General features: G+C 37.0%; 1 protein-coding gene across 1 annotated transcript in view; it reads right to left on the reverse strand.

Annotated features, from left to right (window-relative positions):
* DIPK1A (divergent protein kinase domain 1A) overlaps positions 1-13,724 on the reverse strand; it is a 113,803-nt gene that overhangs the window by 30,762 nt on the left and 69,317 nt on the right. The window contains exon 2 of the mRNA XM_043575575.1: positions 9,989-10,123. Coding sequence (XP_043431510.1) covers positions 9,989-10,123 — 135 coding nt within the window. The remainder of the gene's footprint in view (positions 1-9,988; positions 10,124-13,724) is intronic.

Consider the following 13,724-nt stretch of genomic DNA (forward strand, 5'->3'; position numbering starts at 1 on the left):
GACGCAGCGAAGGCAGTCCTGAGAGGAAAATACATTGCAATCCAGGCCTATCTCAAGAAACAAGAAAAATCCCAAATACAAAATCTAACAGCACACCTAAAGGAAATAGAAGCAGAACAGCAAAGGCAGCCTAAACCCAGCAGAAGAAGAGAAATAATAAAGATCAGAGCAGAAATAAACAATATAGAATCTAAAAAAACTGTAGAGCAGATCAACGAAACCAAGAGTTGGTTTTTTGAAAAAATAAACAAAATTGACAAACCTCTAGCCAGGCTTCTCAAAAAGAAAAGGGAGATGACCCAAATAGATAAAATCATGAATGAAAATGGAATTATTACAACCAATCCCTCAGAGATACAAACAATTATCAGGGAATACTATGAAAACTTATATGCCAACAAATTGGACAACCTGGAAGAAATGGACAAATTCCTGAACACCCACACTCTTCCAAAACTCAATCAGGAGGAAATAGAAAGCTTGAACAGACCCATAACCAGTGAAGAAATTGAATCGGTTATCAAAAATCTCCCAACAAATAAGAGTCCAGGACCAGATGGCTTCCCAGGGGAGTTCTACCAGACGTTTAAAGCAGAGATAATACCTATCCTTCTCAAGCTATTCCAAGAAATAGAAAGGGAAGGAAAACTTCCAGACTCATTCTATGAAGCCAGTATTACTTTGATTCCTAAACCAGACAGAGACCCAGTAAAAAAAGAGAACTACAGGCCAATATCCCTGATGAATATGGATGCAAAAATTCTCAATAAGATACTAGCAAATCGAATTCAACGGCATATAAAAAGAATTATTCACCATGATCAAGTGGGATTCATTCCTGGGATGCAGGGCTGGTTCAACATTCGCAAATCAATCAACGTGATACATCACATTAACAAAAAAAAAGAGAAGAACCATATGATCCTGTCAATCGATGCAGAAAAGGCCTTTGACAAAATCCAGCACCCTTTCTTAATAAAAACCCTTGAGAAAGTCGGGATAGAAGGAACATACTTAAAGATCATAAAAGCCATTTATGAAAAGCCCACAGCTAACATCATCCTCAACGGGGAAAAACTGAGAGCTTTTTCCCTGAGATCAGGAACACGACAAGGATGCCCACTCTCACCGCTGCTGTTTAACATAGTGCTGGAAGTTCTAGCATCAGCAATCAGACAACAAAAGGAAATCAAAGGCATCAAAATTGGCAAAGATGAAGTCAAGCTTTCACTTTTTGCAGATGACATGATATTATACATGGAAAATCCGATAGACTCCACCAAAAGTCTGCTAGAACTGATACAGGAATTCAGCAAAGTTGCAGGATACAAAATCAATGTACAGAAATCAGTTGCATTCTTATACACTAACAATGAAGCAACAGAAAGACAAATAAAGAAACTGATCCCATTCACAATTGCACCAAGAAGCATAAAATACCTAGGAATAAATCTAACCAAAGATGTAAAGGATCTGTATGCTGAAAACTATAGAAAGCTTATGAAGGAAATTGAAGAAGATTTAAAGAAATGGAAAGACATTCCCTGCTCATGGATTGGAAAAATAAATATTGTCAAAATGTCAATACTACCCAAAGCTATCTACACATTCAATGCAATCCCAATCAAAATTGCACCAGCATTCTTCTCGAAACTAGAACAAGCAATCCTAAAATTCATATGGAACCACAAAAGGCCCCGAATAGCCAAAGGAATTTTGAAGAAGAAGACCAAAGCAGGAGGCATCACAATCCCAGACTTTAGCCTCTACTACAAAGCTGTCATCATCAAGACAGCATGGTATTGGCACCAAAACAGACACATAGATCAATGGAATAGAAAAGAAACCCCAGAACTAGACCCACAAACATATGGCCAACTCATCTTTGACAAAGCAGGAAAGAACATCCAATGGAAAAAAGACAGCCTCTTTAACAAATGGTGCTGGTAGAACTGGACAGCAACATGCAGAAGGTTGAAACTAGACCACTTTCTCACACCATTCACAAAAATAAACTCAAAATGGACAAAGGACCTGAATGTGAGACAGGAAACCATCAAAACCTTAGAGGAGAAAGCAGGAAAAGACCTCTCTGACCTCAGCCGTAGCAATCTCTTACTCGACACATCCCCAAAGGCAAGGGAATTAAAAGCAAAAGTGAATTACTGGGACCTTATGAAGATAAAAAGCTTCTGCACAGCAAAGGAAACAACCAACAAAACTAAAAGACAACCAATGGAATGGGAAAAGATATTTGCAAATGACATATCGGACAAAGGGCTAGTATCCAAAATCTATAAAGAGCTCACCAAACTCCACACCCGAAAAACAAATAACCCAATGAAGAAATGGGCAGAAAACATGAATAGACACTTCTCTAAAGAAGACATCCGGATGGCCAACAGGCACATGAAAAGATGTGCAGTGTCGCTCCTTATCAGGGAAATACAAATCAAAACCACACTCAGATATCACCTCACGCCAGTCAGAGTGGCCAAAATGAACAAATCAGGAGACTATAGATGCTGGAGAGGATGTGGAGAAACGGGAACCCTCTTGCACTGTTGGTGGGAATGCAAATTGGTGCAGCCGCTCTGGAAAGCAGTGTGGAGGTTCCTCAGAAAATTAAAAATAGACCTACCCTATGACCCAGCAATAGCACTGCTAGGAATTTACCCAAGGGATACAGGAGCACTGATGCATAGGGGCACTTGTACCCCAATGTTCATAGCAGCACTCTCAACAATAGCCAAATTATGGAAAGAGCCTAAATGTCCATCAACTGATGAATGGATAAAGAAATTGTGGTTTATATATACAATGGAATATTACGTGGCAATGAGAAAAAATGAAATATGGCCTTTTGTAGCAACGTGGATGGAACTGGAGAGTGTGATGCTAAGTGAAATAAGCCATACAGAGAAAGACAGATACCATATGGTTTCACTCTTATGTGGATCCTGAGAAACTTAACAGGAACCCATGGGGGAGGGGAAGGAAAAAAAAAAAAGAGGTTAGAGTGGGAGAGAGCCAAAGCATAAGAGACCCTTAAAAACTGAGAACAAACTGAGGGTTGATGGGGGGTGGGAGGGAGGAGAGGGTGGGTGATGGGTATTGAAGAGGGCACCTTTTGGGATGAGCACTGGGTGTTGTATGGAAACCAATTTGACAATAAATTTCATATATAAAATTAAAAAAAAATAAACATTAAAAAAAAATTAAAAAAAAAAAAAAAAAAAGAAATAAGGCTGGTACTTTGACTCCAGCCTAGGATTTTCTCCAATAGACTCACATAATATGGTTGAACTACTTATAATCAAGAAGTTCCCAATACTTGATGAATTGTACCATCAATATCCAAGATTTTAAAATGTACAGGAAATGACTAGGGGCACTTGGCTGGCTCAGTCGGTTAAGTGTCTGACTTCAGCTCAGGTCATGATCTCATGGTTTGTGAGTTTGAGCCCCACATCTGGCTCGCTCCTGTCAGCCTTTCAGCACAGAGTCCACTTCAGAGCCTCCTCTCTCTGCCCTTGCCCTGCTTGTGCTCTCCCCAAAAATAAATATTAAAAAACAAAAAATAAATAAAATGTACATGAAATGACTAAAGTAATGAGGCAGATTTTCATAAATTACTCATGAAATCAATCATATTTCCCAAGCTTGCTCCCTCTTGGGCATTTGCACTTATGGTCCTTTTTTTAAAAATGCTTTTTGCCCAGATATTCATGTAATTGCTTCCTTCTCATCAAGTTCTAATCAAAATGCCATCTTCTCAGGGAAGACTTTCCCAGTTACCCTAGTTAAGGTAGCATGCCCTAGCCATTGTCTACAAAATATTGCTATTATATCCTTTCTTATTACACTTCTTAGTCCCTAAAGTTGTTGTGTATTTTTGTTTTTATTATACATATTCCACTATACTGTAAGCTTCTTAAAACATGGACTCTATATCTTGCTTACCCTAAATCACCACACCTAGAATAATGACTGACATGTAGTAGGTGTTCAAAAAATATTTGTTAACTGATACTTCTTTTAAAATGGGTTATATTTTTATATGATTGTTATGTGATAGTAATTACCTTGAATATAAGTATTAAATGATTAAAAACAGGAAAAAATAACTAGAGAAAATTTAGAAGTCAAACTGTCAATTTACACAGGGAAGGAAAGAACCCACATTGTTAAACTTCAGCAAGTAATGTTTGTAGGACTTCTTTGGGATCTTCTTGTCCAGAACTAGAGCATTCTGTATTTCTTTATAATCTTCCTTCACAAAGATTAAATAGAAGATTTTTGAGTAAATCTGTTCAGAGTTTATATACTACAAATCCTTTGGCAACCATGTTTTTGCTAAATGTGGTTTTGAGATAATGTAGCTTTATATTTTTATAACCAAATTGAAAATCAGCCATCTTATTATATATTCTGGTTCAGTTCAGTCCATTTAAATAGGAGAACAGTCTATGCAGTAATACAGAGGGAAAGAGACAATCAGTTTAGACTCTACATTTCAAAACAGGAATTACCAGGACCAAAAAAAGTATGTGTGGCTATTGCCAAAGGTTGTGAAAAGGCCAGACAATTACATATGCAAATATTGTAAAAGTAAAACACAGAAGAAACAAATTTAAAAGGTATTACATTTCAAGCCAGTAAAGGCTGATTTAGACTCTAAAAAGAGGTATAGTCTGTATAATTTGAAACTTACGTGAATATATATAGCTATGGGTTTTCCTTTAAACACCCCCCTTTTTTTATAATTTGCATATTTGCCTGAATGGTTTTCCTGTTCTTTTTATTTCAATCCATCTGCATCTTTATATTTTAGATGTTTCTCTTGTAAATATCATTGTTTGTTTTTGAGAGAGAGTGTATGTGAGTGGGGGAGAGGGGCAGAGAGAGAGAGAGAGAGAGAGAGAGATAATATTAAGCAGTGTGGAGCCCCAATGTGGGACTCAATCCCATTACCTGGTATCATGACCCGAGCCAAAATCAAGAGTCAGACACTCAACCGACTGAGCCACTCAAGTGCCCCTGTTTTTTTAATTTTAGTATAGTATGACAATCTTTGTCTTTTAACTGAAGCATTTGGTCCACTTACATTTAATGTAATTACCAATATATTTGGGTTTAAATATACTACAGCCAGTGCCATGGTAAACCACCCATATCTTGTCCAGAACAAGAGTACTCATTCCCTTATTAGGCATGTAAGTAGTCAACAGCTCTCAGCTGAATCTTTCTTTGGGACTTATCCTCAGCCTTAGAATACAGCCTTACCCAAGGTCATGTCCCCTTAAGGGAGGACAGAAGAGGGTAGAAAACTGTATTCAATGACTGATCAGTGACAAGGTATAGATGCCTGGACCCTGTAGAATCGACTGAGGTCTTTGTTACCACTGTATTGCAGTTTAACTTCTCTGGTCTATCCTGTTTCCTCCCTCCCCTACAGATGTTAATCTCAAGAGCCCACCCCAATAAACATCCTTCAGGCAAATCTCAGTCTCTGAATCTGTTTCCCAGGGAATTCAATTTGTGACATCTATCATCTTGTTATGTATTCTGTACTTCTACTGTCTGTACTCTGTACTTCTACTGTCTATATGTTCTTTACTTTCTTGCTTTCTTTAGAACTGAGTATTCTTTTATTATTTCATTTTTCATTATTAGTTTGGAAACGATACACTCTTTTTCTATTCCAGAGGCTATCCTAGAAATAACAATGTGCATATTTTGATCAACAAAGTCTAAAGTTAAAAAAATTTTTTTTTTTAGTTTTTTAGAGAGAGAAGGAGAGAGAGAGCAGGGGAGGGGCAGAGAGAGAGGGAGAGAGAGAGAGAGGCTCACCATCAGCACAGAGCCCAATGTGGGGCTCGAACTCATGAACTATGAGATCATGACCCGAGCTGAAATCAAGAGTCGGACACTTAACCAACTGAGCCATCCAGGTGCGCCTAAAGTTTTTTTTTTTTTTAATGTTTATTTATTTTTGAGAGAGAGAGAGGGCACGAGTGGGGGAGGGACAGAGACAGGGGGACAGAGGATCCAAAGCAGGCTCTGTGCTGACAGCAGGGAGCCCAATGTGAGGCTCAAACTCACGAACTATGAGATCATGGCCTGAGCCAAAGTCAGATGCTTAAACAACTGAGCCACCCAGATACTCCAACGAAGTCTAAAGTTAATTGAGTGATATTTCATTAATTAATTGATATTTATAGACTAATTGATATTAACTCGTTGATACTTTTACTCTACTCTGCTATATGATAAGAATCTTAAACATTTTAATTCCTTTTACCATTGTCCCAGTTTATATATGTTATTCTACATACCTCATATAAGTGGAATTATACAATATTTGCCCATTTGTGTCTGTCTTATATCATTTAGCATAATGTTTTTGAGGTTTATCCATGTTGTATTCTTTTTAAAGGTTAGATAATATTCCATGTATTTTGTTTATACATTCATCTATTAATGGACATCAGAGTTGTTTCCATCTTTTGTCTATTGTGAATAATGCTGCTATGAACACTGGTGTGCAAGTATTGTTTAACTCCCTGCTTTCAATTTTTCTGGGTATATATCCACAAGCAGAATTTCTTGATCATATGTAAATTCTATATTTAACTTTTTGAGGAACTGCCACATTGTCTTCCTGATTCTTTTTAATACATTTCATTTCTCTGTTGGAATTATCCATTGTTTCACTTATTTTCTTTACCTTTCTTCCTATTTACTTGAACAGGAACACAGTTATTTTAAAATCCTTTTTTGATGATTCCAATATCTGGATCATCTGTGGATCTGATTCTATTGTCCAGGTTTATCTCTTGGTTTTTGATCATGTCACATTGTCTTTTGCCATGTCCTGTAATTCTTTACATAATGCTTTCAGAGAGGGTTTCCCTTCCCTTGGATAGACAGATAGAATGGAAGGTGATCATCTTAACCCAATCAGGGACTAGGCTGAATGGAGGCTAGGCTGCGGTTCTAGTAAAGCTCAAGCTATTTTTGGCTGATCTCCATTCCAAGAAATTATCATAGCCCTCTAGGGTTTTTAACAGAGAGCCTGGGAATTCATTGGGGTTTTCCCCCATGGGTAGGTTCATAACTCTAGACAGTATCTTGTGTGACTGCCAAAATGTCTGCTCTGGTTTTCAAAGGCTTTCCAATGAGATGTTTAGCCTCCCATTCTGTAAAACCCTAGGATTTGGCAAATATCCCAACAGGATAACTGGCTGTATGCTTGAGGCTCTCTTAGTTTTCTACAAAAGCTTGCTGGTTTCTTGTCCCCAGCAGCAACTCTCTTCCAGTATACAGTCCTACTTCTCAGACCGCTGCTCATGCCCAGTATCAGCAATACCCCCTGAGGGAAAAAGAGGCTACAAAAGTCAGCTCACATCTCTGAGGTTCTTTTAGTTCATCTTTACTACTGGGATTCAGTTGTTTGGGGTATCAGCCTACAGCATGGTAAACCAAGGTCCCATCCTTGTAGGACCTGAAATAGATTTGTATCTTCCTAGCTCCCCCAAACTGTATTTTAGGTTATATACCCCAGGCAAACACAGTCAACTCTAGGTTCACCATCCTTTCCCAGATCTTGACTCCTCATTATCTTGCTAGCTCTTTGAAGCTTTCATAGTTAAAAAATATTTTTTCTGCTTGTTTTTGGTTCTAATCATACAATTCTTAGTAAATATTACTACTATCTTAGTACTACTGATCTTAATACTACCAGTTTTGGTAAGTTTAAGAACATAATTCCCAAATTGTGCAGAGAAACTACAATTTTTTTAAGCCAGCCTTAGGGAAAAGATATGTTTTAGGCTCAGAAAATGTTTTTGTTATTTTCAAATTGTAATAAGATAACCATTAAATTATGCTAGAATTATTACTATATTAGAATTATCAAATTATTCTAGAATTCTTCTGTTTATTATAAAGTAAAATTAAAGGAAAAATCATTAAAAACTTCAATAATAAAATATTAATAATCATAAATAATTAAAAATACAACTATAATTCACTAATAACAGAATATGCACCAGCATATGCCTTATAACTTGGATATTATTGTATTAATACATAAATAAAGTTTATTTAGTTTGAAAGAGAGACAGAATAAGTACATGCAAGCAGGGGAGGGGCAGAAAGAGAGAGGGAGAGAAAGAATCCCAAGCACGTTCCATGCTGTTAGTGCGAAGCCTAACTTGGGGCTGAATCCCATGAACCCACAAGATCATGACCTGAGCTAAGATCAAGAGCTGGATGCTCAACTAACTGAGCCACCTAGCGTCCTTAATTTTGGTTATTTTATGTTGTTATAATGATTATATAACTCCTGCTTCTTTCCTCTTCATTGAAGGTAAGCATGTAGGTTTTTTCGGGTTTTTTCCTTAGCTTTATTAAGCTATAATTTTGTCAGTCTTTTCTAACATAAGGTAACACCAAGAGTCTGGCTCTACCATCATAAGCAAGTGCTTCTCTCTCTTATTCATATATATATTATATATGTATACATGTATAATTAAAGTATAGTTGACATACAATGTTACATTAGTTTCAGGTGTACCTATGTCTTTCTTTGTAAAATGGGCTTGGGAGGCTTTCATAGTATTATTTTAACTATTACTGACCAGTATGCAATACATTGCCTGGCCCCAGAGGTTCCTCTGATCTTAAAATTCCTCAAGGATCTGGAATGGCCATTTGGAATGGACATATACAATGGACACCTTTGAACTTGACTTGGGAGTTGTCTTTACTAATTAATTTCCCTGCTTATTATATTAGTGATTCCTCCCTTGCTGATTTCAGAGGCTGTAATACTCCTGAGGAGGTTTCTTTGTTATTTTTGTTGTTGTTGTTATTGTTTTTATCTTGATTGAGAAAGGCTAGAGTTAAACTGATTTCATTTCTTTAGAACTTTGGAAAGCTTCAGGTTTCCCTGTCTTATGTTCCTATAACACTTGCTATTGTAATAATTATCCTACCTTACTGTATTCAGCATCTTCCCTGCTAGACTGTAAGTTCCCAAGGTCATGATAGCTTGTTCCCTGCTATATGCACATACTTAGTACCACTGGCCTGGGTAAAGAGCAACCACTCAATAACTACAGAATCATTAATAAGTTATAATTACTGGGATTCCAACAATCATATTAACAAAAATACAATTCTCAGATGCAATGTTTTAATATTATTTATATCAGAAGATATTAGCAGAAAACAAGGAGTTAAATTTACTTATCCACAAGGGGCTCCTGGATGGCTCAGTCGGTTAAGCGTCTGACTTCAGCTTAGGTCATGATCTCATGATTCATGAGTTCGAGCCCCACGTTGGGCACTGTGCAGACAGCTCAGAGCCTGGAGCCTGCTTCATGGATTCTGTGTTTCCCTCTCTCTTTGCCCTCCCCAGCTCTCTCTCTCTCTCTCTTAACAATAAACATTAAAAAATTTTTTAAAATTAAAAAAATTACTTATCCTCAAACATATAACCAATAATTACTACTAAAAATCTTAGACTGATAGAGCAATTTTCCTAAGACACACCTAGTCATTAGGATAGAAACTGAATACTAAATAGACTATATGCTTTTCAGGTACATTTTTGGTACTTGAGAGTGACTCCATTTATTCAAAAGATATGTTCCAGAAAGGTAAATAATACTTTTATACTCTATAAACATTTAAAAACTTACCTGATTAAACTATATTTAAAAAGAAACCCCTATGCAGTGAGGATGCTCTCACAGTAATCTGTATTATATATTTAGCTTTCTGAATTTTAGATTTTTCAAGATGCAGAACACTCCTACTAACTTGGTCACATCAAAAAGCTAAGAGGTTCAACACAACTCTAAGGTCAAATTAACTTTTACTTTTTGAAAATAATTATTAGTAAGTATGTATAAATATATTATTAATATAACCTATTAATATGGTTTTTCTAAATAGTGGGAAATAAAAAAATACTTACTATTATTTTCTTACAGTCCTTTCCTCTGCATAGTTCTGTATAGGTAGAGTATTGCACATATATAATCCAGCTTCCAACAAAAACCACCAACCAGGAAAAGAAAAGATATTTCATCCGCACATATGAAAAGCGAGCCTGTGAGTAAAAGAGCACATAACGATCATTCATTCAGCACCAAGTCAGTATTCACTGTCCTAGAACGTGATTTTTCCCCCTTTCTTGGAAGAACTCAATATATATTCTAGGCTTTCACATGGCAATTCTCCTAGAACAAAGTGTACTTTCACTGAGTCCAAACAGCACTGGTCTTAGAAAAGGAAGCTCCTCGGTTCTGCCAAGGAAAAAGGGAACAAAATACCCTTTAAAATGTATAACCTTTCAAATACCACCGGCATCAAAAGCCATTTAGGAAGCATGAGCACGTGCACCATGCTACCCCGGGCACCCTGGAAGATCAGGTAGAGAGACACAATTCCTATACACACTCTGAGCTCATGGGAGACTATTCAAATAAGAGTCTTAAGGTTCTTTATGGATAATCAGTATAAAAATAATTTTGTTTTAAAGAAATAAGGACAGAGAATTTGGCTATTTGTCTAATGCCTCATAGTGAAGTGCGACCAGAATAAGAAATTAAACTTCCTTTTCATTCACTCCTATTTCTCTGTCATATTCAGAGACAAGTTGTTAAAACTATTAAAGGAGATATGACTGGAGAAGAAGGGTTAAAATATATAAAGAATAAATTACTCTTTGCATGTCAGCTTGTAAAGCTGCACAATGGGACCCTCTTTGCATTGTTTTGTTTCCAGTTCTCTGGTAACTAATTGCAACTTGGGCCAGTTACTGCCTTTTCTCCATCAACCACGTATCAGACAGTTTAATCTTCAAAAGTGTCAGCTGGTCAAGATAATTTGACATTGGCTTTTCGAGTTTGGCTCTCCAATGGTTTGGTTTTATAAACGGTAAATCTGGGGAGTATGGAGATAACTGAACAGAATAAATTAAAGATATGTAAACAAACAATGAAAAGCTACTTTTGCTTTTGTAATCACCAGACAGTTTCTCACCCTGGGTAACAGTAGGATACTGTGAGCGCTGTGAGCAGTGCAAAGAAAGCAGAGAGAGATGAAAGAGACCTAAGTGCACCTGCAGAAGACAATGAGTGAAAAGGAAAAAGAGACCCAGGAAATACTGAATTCTGTTGGCCCTATTTGTGGTTTAGATATCTATCTTTTTTTGTGAGATTAACAGCTGGTGAATTCCAGTACCAAAAAACTTGAGTACAACAAATTCACAGTGAAGTGACAGGTCTTCGAGCTTTATTATTAAAATATAAAAAATGCATTTAATGCAAGCTATTTTTGTATAGCTCTAAATGAATCCAGTAAAAAGAAAATTCAGACAGAATTCTAAATTAAATCACATAAATGACAATTGTGTATACATTGAGGGGTTGCCTGAAAGGCATTTAAGATTCCTTAGCCCTCTTAAAGAAATTTAGTCATCAGACAGAAATGGATATGCACTAGTGTTATGAAGCTTAAATATGATTAAATGACATAATGTCCATAGAACATAAGCACATTGCTAGGCACATAGAAAACACTCGACAAACGTTAGCTAAATCAACTTGCATGGTACTGAGCAAAAAGTCAAGAATGCTCTATGATTTGGCCACCACCTTCTTTTTGGACTTGCAAAAAGAAAACTAAATCTGAATCTGATTAAGTCTTTAGCTCCAACTAGTAGTTTACAGGAAATACAGGGGGCAGAGGAATATAAGGGAGACTTCAGTAAGTGACACTATTAGGATGATCAGCAAACTCCAGGCTATGGAAAACACTGCAGTACAAACAACCCAGTGCTTCAAAAAATAAATTTCAAGGGAGAAAATAAGGAGAAGATGGGAAACCTGAAGATTAAAAAATATTTGAGAAATATATCAAATATATCAAATAATCACAAAGTGAGTCCTGATTCAAAAGATGTTTATGAGACACTTGAAAATGTGAAGACTGACAGGATGCTATTAAGAAAATGTTTTAATTTTTCAGGCATGATAATGTTATTTTAAAAGAAAAGAGCCCTCATCTTTTAGAGACAGATATCAAAATATTTATGAATAAAATGATATATTTGGAATTTGCTTCAAAATAATAGAGAAGGAAAAAGTAGGTGGGATATATTTGAAACAAGACTGGCCATGAGTTGATAATTTTCAAGCTGGGTGATGGATGCATGCCTTCTGTGTATGTCTTTTTCTACTGATGTAAAAATGTTTTTTATGTTATACAATAAGGCATACTTCTACATCAAGATGCATCCTTTTCATACATTCATTCAGCGACTACTTACTGGTTATCTATTATGTCTATTACTGTTACTGTCTTAGGCATTTTAAGAACATCTCCAGTTATAAGAACAAATTATAGATCTACCATACAGGGGCGCCTAGGTGGCTCAGTTGGTTGCCCATCCGACTTCAGCTCAGGTCATGATCTCATAGTTCATGGGTTTGAGCCCTGCATCGGGCTCTGTGCTGACAGCTCAGAGCCTGGAGCCTGCTTCAGATTCTGTGTGTGTGTGTCTCTCTCTCTGCCCCCCTCCCTGCTTGTACTCTTTCTTTCAAAAATAAACATTAAAAAAATCTTTTTTAAATACATCTACCATCCAAGTACCCCTATAAATAGTTCAGAGGGTCACTTGAAGGGCCACAGCATGGCATGATTTTACTTTTGGAAGTCCAATCTAAATTAACATTTCACAGGATTTTTTTTTTTTTTAGGCAGGATTTATTTATTTATTTAATTTTTTTTAGAGAGAGTGTGTACAAGAGTAGGGGAGCAGGACAGAGGGAGGGAGGGGGAGAGGAGAAGGGAGAGAGAGAGAGAGAGAGTGAGAGAGAGAGAGAATGAATGAATCCCAAGCAGGCTCCACGCTCAGAGCTAAGCTCAACGCAGGGCTCTATCCCATGATCCTGGGATCATGACCTGAGCTGAAATCAAGAGTCAGACACACAACTGACTGAGCCACCCAGGTGCCCTGCCCTGAAGCAGGTTTTTTTTTTGTTTGTTTTTTTGTTTTTTTTTAAATTTTTTTTTAACATTTATTTATTTTTGAGACAGAGAGAGACAGAGCATGAACGGGGGGAGGGCCAGAGAGAGAAGGAGACACAGAATCTGAAGCAGGCTCCAGGCTCTGAGCTGTCAGCACAGAGCCTGATGCGGGGCTCGAACTCACGGACCCTGAGATCGTGACCTGAGCGAAGTCGGACGCTCAACCGACTGAGCCACCCAGGCGCCCCTGAAGCAGGGTTTTAAAATAAGATTATTTCCTTCTTCCTCTTCCTGCCTTGCTCTACAGCAGGTATAAGTCACAGAGTAAAGGAAAAGAACACAGAACTAGTGAGTAGGGTCTTCTCCCAGCATTCAGGCTTTGGTCCTGTCTTACCTTCTTCTTGACACCATCTTAAGGAGTCTAGTGATGTTAACTGCCCTTATTAATAATTTCTATTCAGGTTTTGTACAAATATTCAGTAAAGCTGAGGTAAGATGCTTTCAAATGCACATTAAACTTAATATATGTAGGCAACTAAGGCTTTTGTATATTTTCCCTCCTGCATATTCAATTTAATAAAATGTGAAATCATTTTGCTTTTCTATATCTCTCAAATAGCTACATTAAAAACTTTTTTCACTGGCATATGTTTAAACTGAAAAACACCCTGTGAACT

Source organism: Prionailurus bengalensis, chromosome C1 (assembly GCF_016509475.1).
Source record: "Prionailurus bengalensis isolate Pbe53 chromosome C1, Fcat_Pben_1.1_paternal_pri, whole genome shotgun sequence".
Lineage (NCBI taxonomy): Eukaryota > Metazoa > Chordata > Mammalia > Carnivora > Felidae > Prionailurus > Prionailurus bengalensis.